Here is a 26015-nt window from a genome sequence, read left to right as displayed (position 1 = left end):
GTAAACCCACTGATCATATTTTGTGCAAAATATGAATATTTGAATTTCCTCAATCCCCCCTCTTCATATGGCCAAACATATAGTTAAAATTGGGCATTCCAAAATAAGATAAGAAAAAAACTGCATTATAGATATCTAGTCTGAGAAAAAGAAATTTAATAAGAATAAGTCTAGATATTTCAATTTGCAAGGCTACTTACCATTGGCTGGTTTAAGATATCTGTATACGCCGTGTAATATTCACCATCCTCTCCATGAAGAACTATATTACTTTGATTTTTGAAAGTTTTGTAAATGCCACGAAAATAAACTAAACCACATGCGAATTTGAAGCGCCATCTATTGAAATTGTTTTGTGGATATCAAGCAAGTGAGCTTGTAAGGCACTGCAAGGTGTTTACTTGTGAGGCTTAAGATGTAAACCTTACTATTATATTGCTCATTTTGTGATAAATTTATGTAGCGGCATTTTCGTAAAATATTACCTCAAGGGCGCTCCAATTAATATATATGTTGGAAATTAGTAAGCATTGTTTTTTTAGAGGTTTTATTGGTGTTATTAATAGTAGAAAAAATTATACATATTATAACAATTTAGATTTCTCCTTTCAACGCCTTCTGACGAAATTGAAATAATTTTTTAACCCATTTTTCCATACGTGTCTTCTCATCAGGAAATAACTGAAAATACAAACACGTTGCTTTTAAGTACACGTTAAATTTTTTTTTTCATAAATTTTAATTTATACTTAACTTATTGGTTTAATGTTACCTAACCCAACCCTAGTAATATAAACCATAATTGTTGCATTTTGACATCAACATAGATAAGGAAGAATAAAGAAGTCTGGGTATTTACAGGGCTTGTGACCCCTCGTAGGCTGGTTAAGTGATCACTTTACACACATGCAACACTCACCATTTTACCTATAATTGACAACCACACTACTCAAATTTTCAAAGCTATTAGATATATTGATCGACCTTATGACACAGTACATTAAGAGTTTTTGACAGCCATCTATGTTGGATTGAGAAAAGCTTTTATTTAGCAGAGACCCTTTTATTTGTATGCAAGATCCGAACCCCTGATTACTTTGACATATTGGGATACGCCTAAAAAGTGATTTTCAATTTTTTATGTAGCTTATAATTTGAGCAGTAATTTTTACTCACAACATGTTGAGAGTGTCTAAATACTGTTTGTCTATTTGTATACTGCATTTGTCTAGTTCACAAGTGTCAAATATGATTGACGTTGACGCCATTTGCAAAAATTATAACATCTTCCGATAGTGTGATTAATTTTGTGTCACCCTGAATATACAAACGTAATTACAAGAATGTAATTAATAACTCCACAGAAGAAAGAAAGAAGAAATATTGCTTGAAGGAATGTTTTAAATTTATATTATAATTTTAATTCAATGAAATTTATAAATCAATTCAAATAAAAAATTTCTACTTTTATCATATACGTAAATGAAAACTTGCAAACCACGTTATGTTAAATAATTAAGTTTTTTAGCCAATAGCACTAATTGGTAGAAAATTAAAAATATTGACGTCCATATTTAACTCATTATGTTAGGAATAAAATGGAATAGGCAAAATCAATACTCTTGCAAAACTCACTATGCGAATCGACAATTACCTTTCTGAAATCTCTCAAAAAAGGTCAAATCGGTAGAAGATTTAATATTCTACTGGTTGCCGCCATTAGCTAAAAAACATTTTTTTTACATAACGTGGTTTGCAAGTGGACTACTCCTATATATGGTTCCGGAACAATTACAAATAGGCTAACTTACATCAGGGTGGAACAGTGATTCAACTTTGGGAAGAGGAATTTCAGGCACCTTGATGGTCTCAGCATCTAAATCGATTACTATATTATCTGGAATCTTTTTACTCCTAGAAGAGGTGAACTGTTTTGGAGTAAAACTTTCACTGTTCAGTTCGTCTAAGACATTCCTATCTTGTATTGTGGGCATATCTTCCTTAACTTCCACTTCTTTATACTCATATGACGGGAGTTTACACATTGTGAGGCCGGCCGCTTCAGCTGCCTTGATAGCCTTTTCAATTTTAGTTTCTGTATCATCATAAATATATTTTTTAGATGCCTCAAACGATGTAGCTGAAAAATACACAAGTTACTGTATAGATGGATTTCGAAATATTAAACACGGGGGCAAATATTTTTAGAAACTCAAAATGACTGATTAAAATAATACCTTCTTTATTTGTATGTGGGGAAACACTTCGAGAAGAGCTTCTCTTTTTCGAATCATAGCTAGTCTTAGATGATTTGTGAGAGCTAGTTCCTTTTTTGTATTTTGATCTAGAATAATCGGACCTGTCCCTTGATCGCGACTTTGAACGTTCATAAGACCTTTCATTCGATAAAGATCTCGAGTGTCTCTTCCTACTTGTTCGGTCTCTAGAATTTGATCGTCGCTTTGAAGAGTAATACCTTACAGGACTCCGCGAGTCGCTTCTCCTTGATTTCTTCCTACTTTTGCTATTAGATCGTTTACGGCGATAAGAAGATGACTTTTCTTTTGATCGAGATCTTTTATTACGGTCACTCCTATATTTTCTCTTGGATGATTTTTGAGAGTATTCTGAATCGGAACTTTCTGAAGAATCGTACTTTCTATTGCGATCTTTAGCAGTATTTGAACTTTCTCTAGGCATTTTAAAAAAATCGATCGTACAAGTCACGATACTCTTTACGTTTATTTATTAACCAGTTGCATTATTTTGCCAATAATATAATGTCAAACAAAGCAGCTCCCCTATCTTCTCGAAAATGATTAGTTCGATTAGTTCATAATTTGACAGCCGACGCTCAGTCAATCGGGTATATCTATGGTTTTTATAATCGCAGGGTAGCCATCGTAACTAGAAAAAAACCGTCGGTACCTGATTATGTAGGATTCGGGGTGGGGTTTGTTGGTGTTTTAAGAACAATATGAATGGCAGTGGTATGGAAAAGAATGATAGAATCGTTAGAGATTCTCTCGGAAGCGATAAAACTCAAATTCTGCAATCTCGCGTATGGATAGACGGAAATAATCCATCTCTCCGTGGACCGAGAGGTCACGGGAATATCCGGCGATTGCGAACTCGATATTACGCGGAAGAGGGCCTTAAATGCCGAGTATGCGGGAGATGGAAGAAAGCAAATATTGTCGTTGCTGTTTGTTATTCGCCATGTGTTTCCCTATATTGAAAATAGTAATGATAATATACCTAACCTGATGAATTTAAAATGCCCGAAAGAAAAAAAATAACCCAACTTACATCTAAGATGAAAAGGAAGGATTATTTAAAGACTTGGATGTTTCATGTACCCGTGTTTATTAACTAATAAAATATTGAGATTGTAGTGCCTTATGGACATATGCGTGGACAAAATAACAGATATTACAATATGCATATACTGCCCCTATCCGCACCCGATGGTGTATAGGTGATGCAATACGCATCATATAAACGCAATGTTATCTTGATCGTTAACCCGTGAAGGAAAAATCATCAAAAATAAAAAAATATCAGTCCATGGAAAAACTGGACCAATATTTGAGTGAAAATCACTTTCATTTATTTGACTCCCCACCCTGGAAATCGAACCCAGGACATCCAGTACGGTAGCCGAGCGTGCTGACCGCTCTAACCGTTACAATATGCTCAACAATAAAATATTTAAAAAAAATAGTTATGTTGTGGCGGGTTTTTCATATGAACTTTTCGCAAACTTAATTTCATATTTTGAAAAGGGTATGAGAGAGATCAACTTTTAGAACAAAGCCTAAGGATTTTTGTAAGCTGTAAAAAGCAGGAAAAAATAAATTACAACCACATTATTATTCGTCACAGTTTTAGTACGTACTTGGATGTATCACGCCGTGAATGACATCACTGCTCCAAAATATTTTTTTACTTGACGATAGATGTCGTAGGTGTATCTGTTCTTTGAATTAGGACGGGGTTTGGATTGTTCTTTATCGTTCTCAACATGCTCGAACGTTATTTCGTATCGCTTTGATTTGTTAATACAGGTCGAAGTGTTTCAATTGTGTGATTTATCAAATTGTTATTCCGGGAAAAAATAAACTTATCGTTTTAAACCGCTATTATCTTCAAAAAACAAGATGTGTCCGCCGTGTTTTGCCTGTCAGCCTCGCGTAGGCTGGGCCGAGTTTTGACATTATCGTTTTAAATTCTGGCGTACCATGTAATTTAAGATATATTTTTGTCAACTGTTGGTTATAGTGTGTATAAAAGAGGTTCACGTTGTGATTCATGTGTGTGAAACATTCTGATGTGTTTTAAAGTATGGAAAAAGGAGAAGACAGTCGACCCAACATGGAGCCTTCTGATTCATATGACACCAGACAGGTAACGTTTTTAAGTTAATTGTTATTTAGTAGCTTGAGTTATCGACCTATGTAATATACTTATAATTGGCATGAGTGTTTACTCTTCATTTGAAATATTTCAGAATATTTTATTGATACTTATATATCTATTCAGCAAACATCAGTTAAGTGACAGTAGCAAATGTCACCCTGAATAGTATGATATACATAAGTGAGACTATCTGATACCGACAATGATCTTTTGGTTATGTAGTCTCATACTTTCTTTTATGAAAAATCTATTTTGTGTATATCTATTTTGATTTTGTATAAATATGTTATCTTTGGTATAAATTCATGAAGTATTCACTCATGACCCATATAATAGCATACATGTACCAATAAATCAAAATTGATTATATATCAATGAGAAACATGTTTTTTTACGGAACTTAAATCGTAAATTGAAAAAAAAAATGTTGCAAAATCATTCACTATACCATTTTTTTTCCTTTTAAATAAGTACATGATGGGCAATTGAATGAAAATGCATATTCTCTAATAATATGCCATTTTGATATTTTATAATTTTTTTGATTTTTACATGAAATTATAGTTTGTTAACTTTAATATTACGATTTAAATTATCCTCACAACAAATAATGGATCTTTCTGAAGCATTTTGCATTATATTGTAGAAAACGTTTCTGGCTCCATTTGTTTTTATTCCTCCGTGAATATTTTGTTAAGCGATCTTTCTGAAGCATTTTGCATTGTTGTAGAAAACGTTTCTGCTTCATTTGTTTTTATTCCTTCGTAAATATTTTGCTAAGCTCATTTTATTTATGTTTTTTTCATGAAAACCCTTCTGTTTAAGTAGTCCTACAAAATTCATAGACCGGGGACATATCTACATCATTTCTAATGATTCAGCCATCAGTCATCGTCTCCATTTTCGCCCTTGTGTTGTGCGCTGCATCTCCATCCTGCTGAACACATATCGCTCACTCCTTTCAAGAACGTCATAAATAAAAAAACTTGATTTTTCAGGAGAACGTTTTTAAAGTTTAAAAATAAAACACAATGTATTAAAAATAAATATCAAGCCACTTATTGAACTTTTTACTGTGCAACAGATCTTTTTAGGTAAAACCTGACTGTTTGTCCTGACTGTTTGTAACTCCATTTGAAAAATATTTAGTATATTTAAAAAAATAATTGAACAATACCTTTTCATCAAAATGCAAAAACAACACTTTCTGCCTTGTAGCGGGTAAATATTAAGTTAAAAATATGCCTCTTTTGCTGGAATATAGTACATTTTCTAGAACTGAAAATTGTCGATTTTTGATTTATGACGTTCTTGAAAGGAGTGAGCGATATGCCAGGCCGACTTAGAATTGCTAGACATAAAAAAATATCTTTTATGATCTGGTTTATATCCCTCCCGAGAGGTGGTTTGTGGATATTCGGCATCATCTTATAAGAAATATTAGCCAATGATCCTATCGACTACAATTCCTCACCAAACAATGCATATTTTGTTCACCTAATTCCTTCTCAAAACGGGTAATTCAGTTTTTAATCATGTTTGATTAAAAATGCTTATTATATTATATTTTTGTTGTAATGATAGATTTTTAGGGATTTCATAAAAATCAATATTTTTATCTGTTTTCATACTAACTTTATAACTTTTCTATGTAACAACCATAAGATTAAAGATAATTACAAACATAAAAGTAAAAAATAAATTACTGTCAACTTAAGTTGATTTTATATTTATCACAGATCCACTCAGTATAATGAATTTATATTTATCACAGATCAAATTAAAAATTTTGGTACAATTGAACTGGTGTATTTGACAAATTAGATAATTCGGTTAATTGACAAATTAACCGAATTATGAAAAAATATTCAGTTCTAGTATTTTTTTTTATTAAGTAAATATTTGCCAAATAACGAGGAAAAGTATACCAAGTTTTCCATTTATTCTATATACTTAATACATTGGAATTATTTCGAGCAATGTCAATTAGATATTGTGATAATAAAAACATGTTTGTTTAAAATATTTTTTTAAAAGTATTATTCTTTTTTTTTTTGTTGTTTTATGTAAACATTAAAATAATGATATTATGTCAGTTCTTTCCTCCACAGACATATCCTCCTCCCCTTGTACCTATGTTATTGAAAGCCACAAATCAACAATTTAAAGTATTTTGTATGTATTTCATTATATTTTTAGGTCCAACGCAAAAAATCTAATTATTATATGTTTTCTTGGATGCAGAACTCTAGTATGTCAATTCAATACAAATGCACTGGACAAAAATGTGAAATCCTCTTTCTGCAAAATTCAATTTGTATTCTAGTATGTGTAGGAGGGGTTGATGTGTCTAAGTTATGTTATTTTATTGAATCCGCATAATAAACACTATAATTTGGTAAATGCTGATGTGTTAGTTTGTAAATCTGATCGTGCCTATAAGATGTCCACCCACGATAATGTCAATATCTGCAAGTAGTACATTCTAATGCTATATATACTAAATATAATTTATACTAAAGTGTAAATTTGTGGGTATATAATGAATAAATGACACAACTAACATGAATGCATGTATATAAAACCGCACCACATAAATATCTGTAGTATAAAAAATATTATTTACTTTCTCTAATGTAAAATTTCAGCGATTACTGAAATGGACCATAGAAATAAATTTTGTAGATACATATGCATGTTTAAATTGCAGCTGTTACGCTTATCTCATTATTAAATACACAACTTGTATTTTTTTTTGTGTTTGATCAGCACTATCTTACCTCGTTTTGGGTTTAAGTGAATTAATATAAAATTATTGAAAGATTTCGCTTATCAATAAGAAACTCTGATTAAAAATCAGAAAAAAATGAATATGGAGATACATATATATATATGGTATCGGAATAAAATCAAAGAAATTATATTTTAAAATAATCATAGTAATATCACTGGAAATTACTAGTTGAGATATCTATAAAAATCCTAGTTAACAATACAATGGGGATTGAATGCAGTATTTAAAACAAAGATTCAATGTTTTACACAGATTCGGAAACACTTTGTATACTCTTTACTGATAAAACAAGAACTTGTTTTCTTATTCTTTACCAAAAAAGATAGATTATAAATTATGGCTTGATGAGAAAGACGTAGTTATATTTTGTACAACTTTTAAAATTATTTTTAATGATCTCTTCATTTTGAAAAAAGTGATTTTAAATAGAGAAAACCTGTATTTTTTTGTTGTTCCATTATTTAAACTGAATTTTAAACATTTTAAATTAAACATTTCCTTTGCTAATTGATATTTTGAGAACTTTCTGTTTTGTTTCTTTTACAATTAATCTAAATATGGAAGGCCGGGAAGGTGCAAAAATGGTGAGACATTGATGTACAACTATGCCACGAGAAATCACCAATACAATGCAATTGATCCATGTCCCAACATAAAATTTGATATAATTTATATTTGAAGCACTAACTTTGTGTTTTTCCATTTTATAATTAAAATGTAACTTTGTTTTAAAAACACTATAAATTTATAGTGATTTTAAAACAAAGTTACATTTTAATTTTAAAATTTGATGACTGTAATTTGATATTATGTGATATGTTGTAAGTAAATCTACCACTTGACTGTTGTACTAAGGGCCAAAATGAATATATTTTGATGTAATTTAAAAAGAAATAAAAAAAGCTAAAAATAAGGATTCATAACTAATAATAATAATAAAACATTTTTTTTGTTGAAATCTCATCAAAGATGAAGAAGAATATGGAAGTCTGGGCATTTACATTTAGACATCCATATTCTTCATCATCTTTGATGAGATGTCAAAAAAAAACTCCTGTAATTGGAGATAATCCAGATTTTGTGAACAAGTATTTGGACACACTCAAAATGTTATAATAAAACAGTTCAGATGGCGTGTAATCCCTTTATACTTTCCTGGTCTCGTGTTTAATTCTCAATGGTATCATTTTGAGAAATTGATTGATATTATCATGTGGTTTTTAATTTAAATTATATGCGCTAAGAGAGAGAGAGTCATAAGTACAACCATTTAATCGAGCCTCAATCTGTTTACCTGAAACTGTTTAATTGGTTTTTCTCATCACCTTAATGTGTGCTTAAACTCAAACAGCTGTGTTTTGACAGAGGTTGATATTATTATTGTACAATTGTATTCGAGTATGGAATACGTACACTGGGTGTATTCATAACCTATGAATAAACTCATTTAAATATAATATGCAATGGATTAATACAAGATTGAGATAAAACTTACTTTATAAGACAATGCAAAGAAAAGTGAAGTTGTAAGATGTGAGAATTTTTTATTTTATTTTTTGGTATTTATTTTTGTTGTTAAAAAACAATTTTAGTATTTATTTGAAGCGCGGAATCCAGGGGAGCAGAACTTTAGGAGATATTTAGAATGAATTAATTGCTATTATTTTTAAAACGCGAAAGGCTAATAGTTGTACCATTACAAAGTAAAAGCAATGTCCTTCTTATTTGCATGCTGCATTCTTTTCGAATTATTAACATATACGAGAAGCATATTATTTAATTTTTCTTTTAATTTTTTTAAGTGTAGTTTTTATACAATTTTTTGTACATTTCTACTCAATACAATCTTACAATTTTAGCTGCGCTGAGGCTTTCCAAAAAAGAGACAGCTGTTGTGCTTGGAGATGGGCTTTTTTCTTCTTTATATATAAGTATATGTATACATAAATATTTATTTATTCATTATTTATTTATTACTGCTATATGGGAAAAGAGATGGAGCAGGAATAGAAATAAGAAAGAGGTAAATAAACAGCTATATTATAGGCCATGCCTAGGGCACTCGGGGTCGTATACCCGTACTCATACATGCTTAGCATTTATTGTCTTCTTATGTTCAATACCTGAACTTCGCCTGCGAGACAAATCTTTAAAAATCGGGGCAATAAACTGGTGTAATAAATCTGTTTTTTTTTGTAAATGCAATAAATTATTATAAATGAACATTGATCATTTTTAATTTTTTTTTTACTAATCACACATATAAATAAAAATATTACATGGCACTTTTAATTTTTTATACGACAAATATCGCTTTCGCTCAGGTCTAGGTATATTTATATTGATATAAGTAAGTGGATTTCTACCGTCTATATTTTGTTTAATTTAAAAAAATCTTATTCCCTCTAACCCTCGTCTCCACTCGATGGTGCATAGGGCACCGCACCGAATTGACGCGATGTTAGCCTAATCGTCAATTCTATGAAAGCTAGAGGATCAATCTTGCGCTTCTGATAAATGAATCTACCAGTAGAATACATCAGTAAGTGAGGTTAAAAACATTATTGCTACATGGGAAAAGAAATGAGAGAGGAATAAAAGTTAATGTGAATAAGGAAAAGGAAAATGAGAATAGCAGCATTGGATAGGGCACTCGGGTTAGCATACCCGTGTAAGTAAAAGTTTGTATAAGTAAGACATGCTTCTGTCAAGGCCTTACTTAATAATATAATTCATTAAGCGTCCGGCTGCGCTGAGAGCCGGTCGTCACTTCGCACTCGATTTTTTTTAGAAAGTACTCGTATATTAGATTTTTTTTCTAGAATATACATATATTGAAAAAATTATAAATATATTTTTTAAACTCCTTACCTTTCAATATCTCTTTTCTTTTCAAAACCATATATTTATTTCGAAGAAAAAATATTTTTTAAACACAAAAAGGTGCTTTAAGAAAAAAAAATCGATTACGTCACATGTTACCCGGGTTCAAAGAAAATTAAGTTGCTATTGAACGTATGTTGGGCCTTAACCTCACGAGTCCCGTAAGGTTCTTTGAATAACAATTGCTATTTTTGCATAGTAAATAATAAATCTAAGTATTCTGTTCTCCAGTTTTCATTAATACGAAGGCGAAAATGTGATTATATCCGGTAGTTTTTGCAGTGTATTTACTATGTTAACAGTGAAAGCATTTTTATAAACCAAAAACAGGCTGCTACTCGTAGTTTAAACGTAATGTTATTATTATGTACGTGATGTCATCTCAATGCCTTGTGGGAGGTCCTATTTGCTCTTTTATTTATTTGCACTTTAAATTCAGTAAGTTTAAATAATGCATACATATGTTACGAAATCTATATAAATTTAAATTTAAATGTGATAATGCAGATTTGTGAACAAGTATTAGTTGTTTAAGTAAAATTTCTAACCAACTAACGCATCTTCATTAGAAAGAAGGTAAATGTGATATCAGTTTCGGGAAATGTAAAAATAACGTTTTTTATTTATTTGTTTTTGCTCTATTTATATTTCTGGTGATTTATTTTGTAACACAAGTTTGTTTCTCGAAATAGGATAGAGGCAGATAAAACAAACATAAAATGCAGCGAGATTATTTATACGCACACGAGAGATAAGCTTTTGTCAACGCGCGCATTTCCTCTGATTTCGAAATCCGACTCGAGATAAGTTTCGTAATTTTGGCTCCGCTCCCCGCCCTACGTGTACGGCGGCGGCGGCCGCTTTTCCGGCACCTGTGCGGCCGCGGCTCGACTGCAGCGGTCGGGCGGGGAGCGGCGGGGCGCGGGGACGCATTCCTCGCCGCGTGGGACCGCTGACTGTGCCGGTGCCGTGGGCGCCTTTACATCGGACACCACTACCACCACTCCGACTCTCCACTTCGCGTGAAAATGCCTGAATATTATGGACAGCGTCGAACCTTAATGCTCCTACGTACTTGCTAATGAATTCGCTAATTGAATTGAGGGTTGTCACACGCGACTACCACCGCTCCGACTCTCCACATCGCGTGAAAATGCTCGAATATTATGACCTTATTGCTACTACATGTTTACTGATAAATCGCCAATTGAATTAGGGGTCAACAGACACGACTGCCACCGCTCCAACTCTCCACATTGCGTGAAAATGCCCGAAAATTATGAACGATGCTAAACCTTATTGCCACTACATGTTTACTGATAGATCGCCAATTGAATTGAAGGTCAACAGACACAACTGCCACCGCTCCAACTCTCCACATTGCGTGAAAATGCCCGAATATTATGAACGTTGCTAAACCTTATTGCTACTACATGCTTACTGATCCATCGCGAATTGAATTGAGGGTCAACAGATACGCCTGCTACCGCTCCAACTTTCCAAATTGCATGAAGATGCCTGAATATTATGAACAACGTCAAACTTTATTGCTCCTTCATACTTCCTAAGAAATTCGCGAATTAAATTGAGGGCTATCCTGTTTATCTGCTGATTTTCGGTGGCGCCGATTTTAAAATCCTGTCTGTATTAGAGTGAATCTTAATCATCTATTCATTTACATTGATTGAGTGACCTGATCCCACTTTTGAGGGAACCTTGTGCTCTGGTTTACTAAATCATAGATTCATCAATTCACTGTTATTCGTCGATAAGTTGTGAAGAATAAATTGGCTTCAAAAATAGATCGCTAGAAATTTTACCCTTTTTGGAATTATTGGACGCCGTCGTCGATACTATTTGCAACAAAAACACTTTCCCTTACCGACGGTAGATTTTTTAGCAAAGGGCTAAAAAATAAGTGGTTGTAGGGAAAAAAACATTTGGAGAAAAAAGTAAGGTTTTATGATGGCAATATTTCCCAGCTGCGGTTTCTTTTAGCGTCTCGCTCCTCAATTTTTCAGTGAATTCATAAATCAGGCAGTCACTGATAATTCTCCTAATTATTTCTCCTTGTCCGATGAAAGATCTAATGTTCAATTTGATCCGGTATTAGTGAAAGAATCATTTCAAGTGATACAGATCCACTTTAGGATCTTTTGAATGACCGGATCTCACCCATCTCGGTATGAACCGCCTTCCCCTCATCTTTATCACCAAAAGCTGCTAGATAAGACTCGCTTTTGTCAACTTGCGATTGCATAATCTGTACCTTAGAAGATAACTCGCTCAGTTCGGAATCAGGTTAACTTTAGCTCGGAGTTTTTACCGATGCTGTACCCGATTACTCAAGCGAAATATCTTATGAACAAGCGAGCACACAAGTCAGTATGATAGCCGATCGCCTACTTCTTCTCAATCGTTCAGTAATCACGATAACGCCACTTTTTAACTGTCGAGTTCGCCGACCGTAAACATCTTACGAATGTCGGGAAAAGTCGTTCTTTCTTAAAACAACGCCACTATATTAATCCGGTTTTGTCGTTTGGAATTGCACCGTAAATCTATGAAAAACGAATAATATCACGTAGGTTTGCATGCCGCAACAGACACAAAGCTCTTATGCGTTTAAATAACATGTCCGCGTTAAAGTAGTTTTCAGTAAGTATTGGAGCTTACATGATTCAGTATTTTTATAAGAATTTTTTTTATTTCATTTTATTTATTTATTATGAGATCAGGTAGGAATTTTTACGAATGACCAAGCTCTTTTAGAGTATTTTAGATGTTTTATTTTTATTTTACACATAAAAACGATAAGGAGATTACAATCTTAGCGTATAAAAACGTTGGTGCATATGTTCAATACCGCTAATCTCGGGAACTGTATGTCCAATTGACTACAGGTTTTGGATAAATATGTATGTTTGTACTGACTGTAAGCGGGTTTCTGTACATTTTGGACACGGTAGATGTTACTGTAGTCGAAATGTGATCAGATGGACTAAATAAAAGTAATTTATAAAATATTTTTGTCAAATGTTAGTCTGGCCCTGATACAGGTTCTTGAAAATTTTGGGCTCGATAAGTGGCGCTGTAATGGAGTTATTGTTAAAAATATATGAATTTTATGATACATATTAATGATATTCTTTCAATAAAAAACATTTGTTCAAATTTTCATTTATTTTGTTTAAATTCGTTTGAATAATAAAAAAAACTTAATTTATTCAAAATTTTAGAAATATGTATTACCAAAAAGCCTGCCTTAGCTAGACAACGTCCGTCGGGTCAGCTAGTATTTTTTTTTTCAATTTTTAATTACGATCGTAAAGTAAAGTAATTAAAGTATTTTTTTCTAAGAGATTTCTAAAAATACGCTATTGTATTATCGCGAGAATTACTTTTACTCTGCGGGTGGAGAGATTGTTTCCATCGAAAATCCTCTTCGAGTGGCGGTAATGTCGGCGGGCTACAGCACATGAGCAGTCGCGCCAGGCCAGTCGAGCGGGCGGTATCTGCGCCGGCTTTCCACTCCACTCCGTCTTCACTTTGTAAACAAATAGCCCGCGAGTGCTGACGGATGAACTATCTCCATGTGTCTTCGTGCGCTATATAATAGGAGTGCTTCTCGATATTACTTTGAACTTTTACATTTTACTCTGAGTTACTTGAATAGGTTCGAGCTCGAGTAGAGTTAGCAATATTATAAGTCGGATAACGTAGTGAGAACAGCTTAGCAGTTTGTTATCAGTGATTTTATATTTAATGTTTTAATTGTGTCCACTCGCTCGATCGCATCATGGTGTTGAGAATTGCCGTGAGTCCTGGATTGGGCACTCTACCCGAGTGGCCTCCTGCTGACGAGGAGGCCAGAAGCTGCTCTCCTACGTTGGACACGGTAAGCTGTATAGGCAGCCATAAGAATTTGGATATATGCGCTAAATGAACTTGCTATTTATGAATTCTCGAGCCATCGTTGGATAGTAAGCATAATACATGAAATTTCTACTTTGAATATTGGCATCTATTCTTTATTTGTTTATTTTCTTTGGTGTCTCACGAAATGAGTGAAAATTATCGGAGCGCGAGTCTGCCATCCCGTTATTCATAGTCATTAGAAACGAATTCGTGCTTTATCTTAACTAATAGCGGGGTCTTTACCTGCAACAATCGAGGAAGGTTTAACGAACCGTATGCACAATGTAGCTAGATATAATTACTCGGATCGCACTGAGGTCCAGTGGCGAACGTATGATCCGCAGTGTCGAAGTACGAGCGATGAGATCGTTATAATATTATCTCCGATCATGAGAATCTACGAAACGATTTTAGATAGCGATACGTTGCAATCGCTTCGGAAGAGGCTCATTAAGTCGCCTCGTGAGATTGTACAATGTGCCATTATGGGTAAATAGCGTGTGAACAGTACCGAGAAGTCAATTAGGTAAGTCACCCGTAAGAAAGAAATAGAAGATACGATGTATAAGATCATTTTGGTAAACCACAAAAATAAGAAATTCGGGGAGAACTGATGATGCATTGAGAACGACGCCGCGGTTGAAAAGACAAACGCCGGTAATTAGACATTCCAGCTGCGATGACCACAGCGGGCCGTGAAAAAAGTTCGTACCTCCTCCGTACACCTTCAGCAGGCAAGCAGGCAGCTGCTCGCCTCGGGCAAGTTGAAGGTCGCTACCGCGGGCACTGGAGCGTGCTGCTCGCTGCCCGGTGCCTGCACGAGGACTACCGTGTCGCCACTACTAGCCTCACATCTAATTCCTCGTCTACATGACGCATAACCTCAGAAACGACTTATCAAGATTTGTTATAAAGATGTATAGCATATTTTTTTAGATGGGAATTGCATTTATTATTTACCTTGCTTATTATGTACAGGGTTTATAGATCATTAAGTAGATTTTTGTTTCTTCTAACTAAATAAATATGTTTTTATTTGAACCTGTGTTGGGAACAGAAGGGATAATCTGGTGTGGGCCAATCAGTATCTTCTCAGCATTTGCTCATTGCTGTATAGCAGATTATTGACCGGTTACATTTTAGAATAAATAAATAGGAAAGCCGTCCCACCGCATTCCTAGACAGAAGCATCTAGGCTTCCTGACAGATCTTCTCTTGTAAAGCAATTTTTTGAATCAACGAAGTGTCGAAATTTATGGAAAATGTGAAACAAAATTGTATCCCGATTTTACTGTGAATTTACATTCAAATTTCAAAGCTTTCAATGTCCCTGTCATTGCCAGTCTAAATAAATACAAGTTTGTAAAACCAGCAACTACATTTTCTAAAAGTGCCTCGGTTTAGGCAGCGAAAGGGATTAGTAGTTAGTTCAGTTAGTCAGCTAGATCCGATTCCTACCCGACGCCTCCACAACCCCGACCAGTTTAGCAGACAGACACAAAACAGTGTAATAGAGTTAACTATTTTGAAGAGTTATAATTCGTCTCGGGACTCCCGATCGGAAGAAGTGCGATTGATTATTACATCAGCGCGTCACGCCGCCCTCGCCATCCGACCCAAACCGCATAATTACCGACTCTCGTAGAGACGCCTACGGAAATAGCGCCGTCCCTCATAATTGGACACCGCCGTGACAATCCGACTTCAAAGACGATGCATAGACTTAATGTCTATCCCATTCCTAACACATACTGCACAGCCGCCCGCCGTCTTTCGTCTCATGTGCATCTCTACTCGGAGTATTTAAAGATGATGCTAATTAACGGGACTTAATTTTTGAACTGAAGTAGTGAGAATTTTATCTTCTCTTAATTAGTTACAGTTTACTATTTTTATCCGTGTGGAGATCTCTTCCAGTATCCTCTTGTCGATGACGTGAAGATATCTGGATCATTAATTATGATATGATTATCTTGTCTCCGTCTTCAGACGAGATGTCCGAGATGACGCGAAATTAATAACAGATGAATAAATAGATCACAAATCGAACCCCGTGCATCATGCACGGTTTCCTTGCTACTACACTACGAAGTCGGTTATTTTTTGGTTGTTTTGAAACATAAATAATAACTTAATAAATAACGTTTTAATTCCGGAACATGATTATTTTTACTTTTATTTATCGTTGTACAAAAGTTGTTCATATTTGCCTTGAAAATCAACCAGTTTGAATTCCTGCATATGTACATAATTATTGTTATTTATAGATTCAGGTTGTTAATTTTCTACCTAAAATTGTAATATTACCTTCACATTATGATCTGCTCTTTTTGGAAGAAATTATTTTAAAACAATATGAATATTAATTTAGTTTTTCAGCTATCTCTCTTCGTTTTCCTCATTTATTTTTGCGCCGGTTACGTGTTTTATATTCACCTTTTGTATTCAAATTCCTTCTTACATTTTATTGCATTTATAATTTGGTTTAGTAATATTGCATAAGTAGAAAATAAATATGTTAATATCATAATTTTTTCGCTATGAACCCACTCGTACATTTATAAAATACGTAATTCGCCCATGACGTAATTTTACAAAATAACATCAAGCGAGGACTGGGAAATGAATGGAATTATAAACTTTGTTAAAAATGAAAATAAAAACATATTTTTCTTTGTTCTTTAATCGCGTTGTTTAAAATTGTTTATTTGCGTTGTTGTTGAATTTCCAACATCGGCATTCGGAAGTTGCTAATTTTGTTGATTACATATTAATGTATACATTTTACCAACGTTATTTTAAAACATTTTTTACGCTAAGAACTAGAATAAATGCAAAATATTGATAAGTATCCGTTGTAGCTATTTTTTCAAATATGCACACGGAAGGTAATGTTTGTTAGGAGAATGTCGGAATAATCGGATAAGTTATGCCAAATAATGTGTTAATTGCTTATTATATTGTTTTAGAATTATTAATGTTGACGTACGAAAAAATGTCTTAAAAATATGTAACTGCAGGGTCGGTAAATGCATCCATAACATTATAACATATTGCCAAAAAAGCATTTCCTTAACTAAAAAAAATAAATTTTATAAAACTTGACATAGGTAGAAACATCCTTTCACTGGGTGACTGCTAAACAAATAATTTTAAAAAAATCTTTCTTTGCGTTCAACACTAACTACAATAAGTATACATATTCAAACATTTTAGCTACGTATTCAGTTAATCCTTATTCTTTTCTATTATGGGCTCTGATTAATTAATTTCGCTTTAAATGATTATTTTTATAATAATTATTGTAGCGAGTTTTGGTCTTCAGATAATTTTTATTTATTTAGGTTTCTGTATAATATTATGCAATTCTTTCATTGATGACTATTTATTATTAAACCGATTTTGAAACCATTAATAAATTACCGTCATAGTGTACAAATGTCATAACCAAATATTGATTCAAATCCTAGAATGTATGTTGTAAACTATGTAAATAATTCGATAGCTGCGTCGTGCCAAATCTTTTTCCGGTTGACCGAAATAATACGATTATATGGATTTTTTTGAAATTTTGTTTAAGTCCACTCACTCACTAGTCATTTAACAAGACACCAGTACCTTTTCCCCATTATTGTTATATAGTTTCAGAAGATTTTCTTTATTTAAGCTGTCCATATACATTCATTTGATTTCATTGAAATCTTTCAAGAAAACAGGAATAAAAATTATAAATTTTTCAGCACAAATAATATTTTTTTGTAAATATAATGTTGCCACATAGTCCAGCCGCGTATTTTTCTTTGTAGCGCGGAGGAGTTAGCTTTATTATTAAATTATTATGAATCGTCACTCGTGGGTGTGACCTCACATAGAACTGAGGTCTGAACATCCATGCTTTGTTTCTAGTTTGTTTTGGTCACATTTATATTTACATATTTGAAATCACTAGCATACCTGCTCTTGTATTGCACCAAAAGAGACTATACTTTCCGCACAATCACTTCTGTTGGAAATGTGGAATTAGCAACACGACCGGGACAATGAATGAATTAAACGACTTATTTTATCTGGTGCTCACGAAGTCCGTGGGAAAAATTCTATAGGTTTTTTTATTGTATTTTCTAGGATCGGTTTCTGTTTCTGCTGCTTTTATTTATTCAGTTGTGGAATAGGAAAGTGACCTATATTGTACATATTTTGCAAAACATTACAAATGTTACTTTTAAATTTTTCATGAGCATTTATTGATACTCGAAAAATACTCGTCATTCGATTATTTTAGAGCAGGGTTATAATTTATTCAGAGTGCAGTTTTGTGGAACATAGTTTTTGTGATTTTTTCGTTTTGTTTTAACCTTCAAAATTGCAGATTATTTGTGTACATTTTTAACCGGTTTTAAATGTTCCCCAGTGAGACACCTTCAATAGCACAATAGACGCGAATAACAAACCAAACCTGTTCACTCGGATGATTCGAAAGTCCGATCACTTTATTTTCACTTTCGTTATTTTATTTTCAATAATTATTATCGAGAGCACCTAGAAAAACGCTCGTTATTGTTTTGCTGTGATTAAATTATGAAGAGCTTATATTTTTACCTGAAATAGCCCATGATTTAAATTTTAGTTATTGAATTATTTGTTTAATAATTTTTGAGTTTTTTGATTTTAAGTGTCGATATTTATATTCGTGTCGATTGCGATTTGTTTTTAATTTTGTAAAAAATAAAATTGGCACGAATTTTCTATTGTATTCAATATCTAGCTAGATACTCCGCATTCGAATCGTAGATGTATAAGGCACTTATTTACTTTTATGATACTGGATAATATATATAGCAATGATACCTCAGCGCTGAGGCGATTTACAAAAAGTTACCTCAAATTCCGACAGTCAAAATAATGAACGTATTTTGAATTCGATGCATTTATATTAAAGAACCGGTTATAACGTGCGTTGATGTAGAAATCCGCACCTGATCGAACTGAGAAAATTTCGCATTGATAGGGTGTTCCGCCTTTAGTATTTACCGAAAGATATGCTGGTATTTAACGGAAAATATGCATATAAATAATACAAACTTTCCGGATTATCGTATAGATGTATTGCATCGTAACATTATAATAAAGATTTTTAATTTATCCAAGTGTAAAGTTGATTGCAAACTCGTAATATTTTATTGAATTTCAGTATTTAAAATGCTCTTCATGAAATTGAATAATTATCTAATTTCGTCAGCCATCATTTTGTCGTTTATACGGAGGCCTTTTGAAAGATTTCACCTCGCTTTGATGCGACGTTTATTAAGTAATGTTTTGTTTTTCCAGTTAAACAAGTAAATGCAAAGTGTGGGAGCCAATGTCCTACATACTGCAACGCGCTGGCCTCAACATTCTCTAAGATTGTAGGAACAGACTTTGACGGCAACGAGTAAAGTTTTGTTTGGATATTCACACCCATCTATACGTTGTGCAAAGAAATACAAGAGTATGTGTGTATGTATATAAAGCTGTGACGTTCTTGTCTCGACTTTGACAGTTCGGCTACAAAGGACGGCGTGTTTTCGTACGCTCTCAGCCTTAGCCAGGTGAGTTCGTCGTGGGCGTTTCCCACTTGGTGACATCATTTTGTCGCTCGAATGCCTTACGTTTTGTTCTATAGCCACTTTGTAAGGCCCAGTGCTCGTTAAGTCGCAACTTAATTTTCTCTAAATCCGAAAACATTTTACATTCTTAATTATTTTTTTTAAACACCGTTTATGCATTGATTTTTTCTTTCTACGAAATAATTATGTGAAATGAAAGGAGTTAAAAAAATATATAAAATAATTTTTCTATATTTTTTATTATATACTAAAAAAAAACAATATATATTCTTTAAAATAAATAAATTATTAAATAATGTTAATAAATAACAAAATAATGAATTTGTTATTTATAAGATCGGTCGTATGTTAAAATTTTATATTAGCAGAGTGTCTTAATAAGTAAATACGTTAAGTCACTATTTCTTCTTGGATATTCTTATGGAATATTTTATGCCTAATGTAATTGTGATGTTATCTATGTGTTCTTCTGTATCACAAAAACAGCTACATCTGTTCTATTGCGACATTTTTTAAACAATTATTTTCTTCTGTCTTTATCCATTGTTGAATTGGTACGTGCCAATGGACATAGAACCTTTATTTTCTAATGGATGATTGCTTGTGATATGTGTGTTTAATATTGTATACACATTTGCATCTATTGGCTCTTTAGCTATCTTCTTTTATAGACGTGCCAAGGCCTGTATGCGCGACAAATTTATACCTATTTATGATTATTATGTAGTTTTAATTATGCTATTTGTATGACATATCGAAAAATATAGCAATAACGATCGCCTTTATCGTACTGTATTAAAATCTTCTGAATTTTTCGTATTTTAGTATTTTTATGACAGTTATGTGTTTATGTTTACAAATAGCTATCGAATATTTAAAAATATCTATGAAATCTATTCCCGTTTGATTTATATTTATAATTTTTCGTTATTATTCAGTAGGATTTTTTATTATTTTTATAGTCTTGACAGACTCTAGATATTAAATCATTTGCAATTTAGATACCTTCGTCTATTTGAAAAACCCTTAACAATTAATAAATTATCAATATTTTTAAATGTATATTATATATAATATTTTTATATGTTACGTAAATTAAAAAATATATTTCAATGCTCAAATTTCGGACTTCATATATTAAAATCACAGATTTTTAGATGGGCTTTTCAGAAGCCGAGAGAATTGTGAAAAAAAAACAGAAAGAATTATCACAAAGCAAAATTAGTTACTGAGTCAAAAATATAAATTTGGTAAATAAAAATATAAACCTATTAAGACGCTAATTAAATTTGAAATTCTACAAAATGAACGCTGTTTTATCAATCAATAAATAACCTCTCGGTTGATTTTTCGCGACCTTTATGATCGTCGTTATTTATTTATGAATTCAAAATATTTCTCTTTTACACGTAAATTAGAAAAAAAGATTTCACCTATCTGAAAAATACCGCGTACTTTCATAATGGTTATTTATGTACACACATTCACGTTTGTGAAGTTGCAGTCACTGGCAAAATTAATAGAATCACCTTGATTGTCAACGGTAAATTGATTTTGAAGGATCAGATTTATATTGTATTGAAGAAGATTTTTTTAACATTTTCCTGAAATAGTTTTTTTTAAAGATGTTAAAGGGATATTCGCAAAGACAGAACCCATTCGCCGAATGAAGAACAGGTAACACGTCTTTCCACGCCCGATTTTTTTAAAGAATGTACATTGGATATTTTTTTTGTTATTTAGAAAAAATATTTTTTAACTCCTTAACTCTTCTTTTACTAACCATGTAATTATTTCGAAGAAAAAGTAATTTTTTCAATACAAAAACGATGTTTCAAGAAAAGAAAAAAACAATTACGTAAAATATTACCTGGGTTTACGGAAAATTAAGTTGCGACTATCGAATACTGAGCCTTCAGATATTTAATTTTCTTAACGGTGTCGATATCCTTGAACAAGCATTAAACTCTCTCTAGTTGAATGTTTGGTTATAAGGAAAAGAGTAGTATTTTGGGTAAGCATTCTTACAATATTGTTAATTATAATGTATAAGGGTATTTTTGTACCGTTTATAAATAAATTGACAGTTGAAAAAATAATATTTTGTTCACACCTACCATCCTGTTTTTTTTAAACCAAAAACATAATGTTCAATTTATAGTTCATAAATTTTATAAATGACATATCGCTCACTCCTTTCAAGAACGTCATAAAAAAAAAAAAATTTCAGGAGAATGTTTCTAAAGTTTAAAAATATAATACAATGTATTAAAAATATATATCAAGCCACTTATTGAAATTTTTACTGTGCAACAGATCTTTTTAGGTAAAACCTGAAGGTTTTTTCTCCATTTGAAAAATATTTAGTTTATGTAAAAAATAATTAAACAAAACCTTTTCTTCAAAATGCAAAAACAACACTTTCTGCCCTGTAGCGGGTAAATATTAAGTTTAAAATATGCCTCTTTTGCTGGGATATAGTACATTTTCTGGGCATTCCGAAAACATGCACAACTGAAAATTGTCGATTTTTGATTTATGACGTTCTTGAAAGGAGTGAGGGATATGTCAAATGACATTGTGTTTTTGTTATGATCGCTGACGTCCACATATTTAATGATACTCGTACATCTCGGTTTCCACATTTGGTGTGCGGTGGACGCCATAAATGGATGCGTCCAAACGCCGAGGACTTTTCCAAATCTATCTTTTGTAAATTTACATAATTTTAAATATGCGGTCGAAATATTTATCTTCCATGAAGAAGCGTACTTTTCTACGGAGCTCACTGCCCAAGGTATGATTCTCGAAACGGGTTTTAAGCATCCGATAAACCTTTCCTTCGCAACTTTCTTTTCCATGCGCGGTCTAAATTCAACTACAGAGCTTGCCCGCCTCGTTTTACTAGCATATGATCGTAAAATATTTCATCATTCAATCAATAAATTGTTAATAAGTTAATTTCTAAACAAAGGATTTGTTCATGTAAAGAAATCGCTAGTGTTAATGCTAATTAATCCGTCAGCATTCTTCCCTGATTTGCCCAACAAGGCGCGTTATGTGATTTACCTTGTACAGATGTTGTGTTGATCTGAATTGTATGAATGAATAACAAGGTTAAGCCTGACCATATACGCGCTAAACGCATCATCTCCGTAAATATAAATATCCAGCCAGTAAGGCCATCTGCGCGGCTTTGTGCAAACACGAAATCACCTACATTCCGTCCCTGTTACACTAGCCGGCTTGCAGACTTGCGACTTGCCGGAACGCCAGCAGCAGCCAGTGCACCTCGTCCCATTATTTCTCTATTTATGTCCTCTCCCATTTCCGCTTCTGTCGCCCGTGCGTATTCTTTTTACGGAACATTTTCATAACTCCGTGTTATGTTGTTTCCTTTTGTTTTTCTCTCGTTTTGGGTGTGCGACTGCACACTCAAAGCGCCTATAACCGTCGCTTCAATATGTTGGTTCACGTCTTATTTAAATCGGTATATCCGACAAGCGGGCGAACATGAGTGTATTCTGTATTATATATTGTAACACATACTTAATTTTAACATTGGTGTATTTGTATTTCATATTGTAACAAATACTTAATTGAACGGGTCCAGGAAACGATCAATAAATATTGTAAATTTTTTTCGCGATTGGGAGTTTTAATTGAATCGTGATTGAAGAATGTCAATTCGATGACGCGAATCACTATTTTGTGGGTGTCTTAATAATCTATTGATTTTTCTTCACGTAATTCTGGACAATTGCAATTTGATACAATCAGAAGCAGATTGAAATTGCTTCTCGCGATAAATTATCCGTCAGAAACAACACCAGATATTTGTCGTATTAATAAGCAACTGTCACTGAAATTTTGGCAATCGTATTGATCGTGTCGTGGGCACTTTAACTTTGTAAATGTACAATTAGATACAATCACAGTATAATACCTTCCATGTAGGTATACCATTAAAAATGAATATTTTTTGTCGAACTTTTATTTAAAACCTCCGTTTTACGGTTATAGCCTCTATTTATTAAACTTTGTTTTACTAATTATAATTTGTGGGAAGAATTCAATAATTATTTAACTCTACAACGTGATATATACGACGGTAGTAGTATAAATACAAAAATATTATACATACTACCAATTCGTAGATAGATGAAAGATGAGAGGCTTAGAATAGGTAAAATTAATCTTATCAGTTCATATCTCTAATCCAATCCAGCAATTGTAGTAATATACATACTTTTCAACAAGTTTCCATTGCGAAATATCATAATATGTGTTTGAACCATGTACCTGTTGTATTTTCCTTCTTTGCATCAAGTTTCATGAAATGCTATCAAATTAATATCACCCACTGATTATTATACCCTGATAATTTTTACCCCATCTTTTGTTTAATCTCTCGCACGCATCGCAAGACAGCGCAAAAGGAAATCACGCAAAGTTTTATTAGGATCCTCTCCTGACTGTATAATTGATAAGTTTGTCGGTTTGTGTACTTCGTCCTGGTACCTGACTTCCCGAATATCTGGTCTCTATGGTTTCTGGTCACTGTTAGTCTGTACTCTACGGAGGTCATGGTCAATGCCCGCATTTGCCTTCCGTGTGCAAGCTACACTGCTCGATAGTTACCTGCAAGATTACTTCGTTCCGTGTGCGCGGATTGTGTTCAGCGTTTACTTACAGTACATCATGCCGGCTCCATTATGCGCCTCAGTTGGGGTGAACTTGATTCATAGCACCGGATATATTTTAACTCTCACCACTCTGTAGGCCAGACACTCTGGCCCGTATGATACTAGTAGGCAGCTCCGTGGGCCACAATCTCTGGCCCGGCGCAGGTATAACTTTAATCACTGATTTCTCTATCACCCAAGTATATTCTACCAAAAAATATTTCAGTTAAATACAGTTAATCTCAATTAACATGGTCACACGAATTGCCAGTGTCCCAAAATTAGGGAACCAAAATATTAATTTTAGTTGTAGAAAAACGTCGCATTTTTTTGATCAGAGTAGCAGAGCTGACCAGTTATGAGAAAAAATGGTCCGAGTGGAAAAGGTTAACATCAACACAGACTATATCACCTTCGGAATTAACACTGAGAATTGTTTATTCTGTAAATGGGTAAAGAATTGATATTCCAGATATTGTAGAAATACTTACTGAAGTAATATACCTCTCCCGTATAACTAGATACAAACGTGCATCATGATGAAGTCATGGCTTATGAGAAACAATGATACTTGCCTGACACACGGCTGGATTTGGTTGCATTTTTTTATTGGTTATACCTATAACTCAATTCGAACGAGTGTATCGATATATTTTAATGGGTCCGTAAATGTAACATGCATCTTTCGTGGTTTTAACCTAAAATTTTAGCTTCCTGTCTAAATTTCTAATCATCACATTGCGGTTAAATCTATTTTGGGTGCTGGGTTGTTCGTAAAGCGAAAGATTACTAGAGCACTTCTTCTAAATTCTTTTTTCTGTGATAAAATTTATTGCAGCTTTATGTAAACCAAGATTCGCATTAAATTATACATATAATACAATTTACAGACCACATCAACGGTTGTCAATATTTTAAGTACTAGTTGTACCCGGCCACGCGTTACTATGGACAATAATTAAAAACGATTGCACACATACGTAATATGTTTAATTTCACAGTGCTTGTGGGCATACAATATTTTAGTAGCTGTCAAGAAATACGCTGTCCGCATGAGCAACGTTTAGTATTGCGTGTTGGTGTTACGTTCAATAGATGGCCCTGCCATTATAGTATAAAAAGCTGCTTTTCAAAAAGCATGTTTTTCCTGTCACCGATAAAAACACCTGTCGTATATAAAAAAGCGCGTTTCCGAATGCATTGTTGTGTCAAATTTCAAAGCAATCGGTGAATAACTTAAGAATGTTTAAGATTTTGAACAAACTAATATTTAAAAAAAATATAGAACCCTTTTTTGATCATAGACTGATACAAAAAATGTTACCGATTTATAAAAACATACTGTATGCTTCAAGTTTGTTTTTTGGGCGATACAGCGTTTCCTAAGTGGGGCATTCCTGTTAAATAATTCTAAGATCCCGCCTAAATTTCTGATAACCTGCATACATTACGCGCGTACCACCAAATCTATAAAAAGGGTTCTAAATTTTCTTCTGAGTTTCCGCTTAAGGCCCAGTATTCGATAAGTCGCAACTTATTTTTTTCTAAACCCAGTTAACATTTCACGTAATTGTTTTTTTTTTTCTTAAAACACTGTTTTTGTATTGAACAAACATTTTTTATTCGAAACAATAATTTTTTATATGAAACAATAAAACGGTTTGAAAAGAAAAGTTATTGATAAGTTGTAGATATTTTTTTTCTATGTAC

General features: G+C 33.1%; 2 protein-coding genes across 13 annotated transcripts in view; one reads left to right on the top strand and one right to left on the bottom strand.

Moving 5' to 3' along the window:
- Positions 1-308: 308 nt before the first annotated feature.
- LOC148305707 (uncharacterized) lies at positions 309-2860 on the bottom strand. The gene is made up of 3 exons (XM_088266278.1): positions 2238-2860; positions 1812-2140; positions 309-681 (listed from the first exon to the last, which is right to left on the bottom strand). Exons 1-3 carry the CDS (start codon positions 2698-2700, stop codon positions 595-597), a joined length of 879 nt encoding a protein of 292 aa, XP_088122404.1. The 5' UTR covers positions 2701-2860; the 3' UTR covers positions 309-594.
- A 1106-nt stretch (positions 2861-3966) lies between these two features.
- Patronin (calmodulin-regulated spectrin-associated protein patronin) overlaps positions 3967-26015 on the top strand; it is an 83205-nt gene continuing 61156 nt past the window's right edge. For 4 of the 12 annotated variants that reach the window (XM_088266170.1, XM_088266167.1, XM_088266166.1 and 1 more), the window contains exon 1: positions 3967-4407. In XM_088266170.1, the coding sequence (XP_088122296.1) occupies positions 4345-4407 (63 nt within the window). In that variant the 5' untranslated portion in view covers positions 3967-4344. Of the gene's footprint in view, positions 4408-13599; positions 13995-26015 lie in introns of those variants that run through there. The other 8 variants (XM_088266171.1, XM_088266168.1, XM_088266169.1 and 5 more) reach the window with 2 other exon arrangements.

The sequence above is a fragment of the Brachycentrus maculatus genome, unplaced genomic scaffold (genome assembly GCF_059751285.1).
Source record: "Brachycentrus maculatus isolate JH-2025_06_01 unplaced genomic scaffold, ASM5975128v1 h1tg000263l, whole genome shotgun sequence".
Classification (NCBI taxonomy): domain Eukaryota; kingdom Metazoa; phylum Arthropoda; class Insecta; order Trichoptera; family Brachycentridae; genus Brachycentrus; species Brachycentrus maculatus.
The sequence above is the reverse complement of the archived record's forward strand: the minus strand, read 5'-3'. Positions and strand labels throughout refer to the sequence as shown.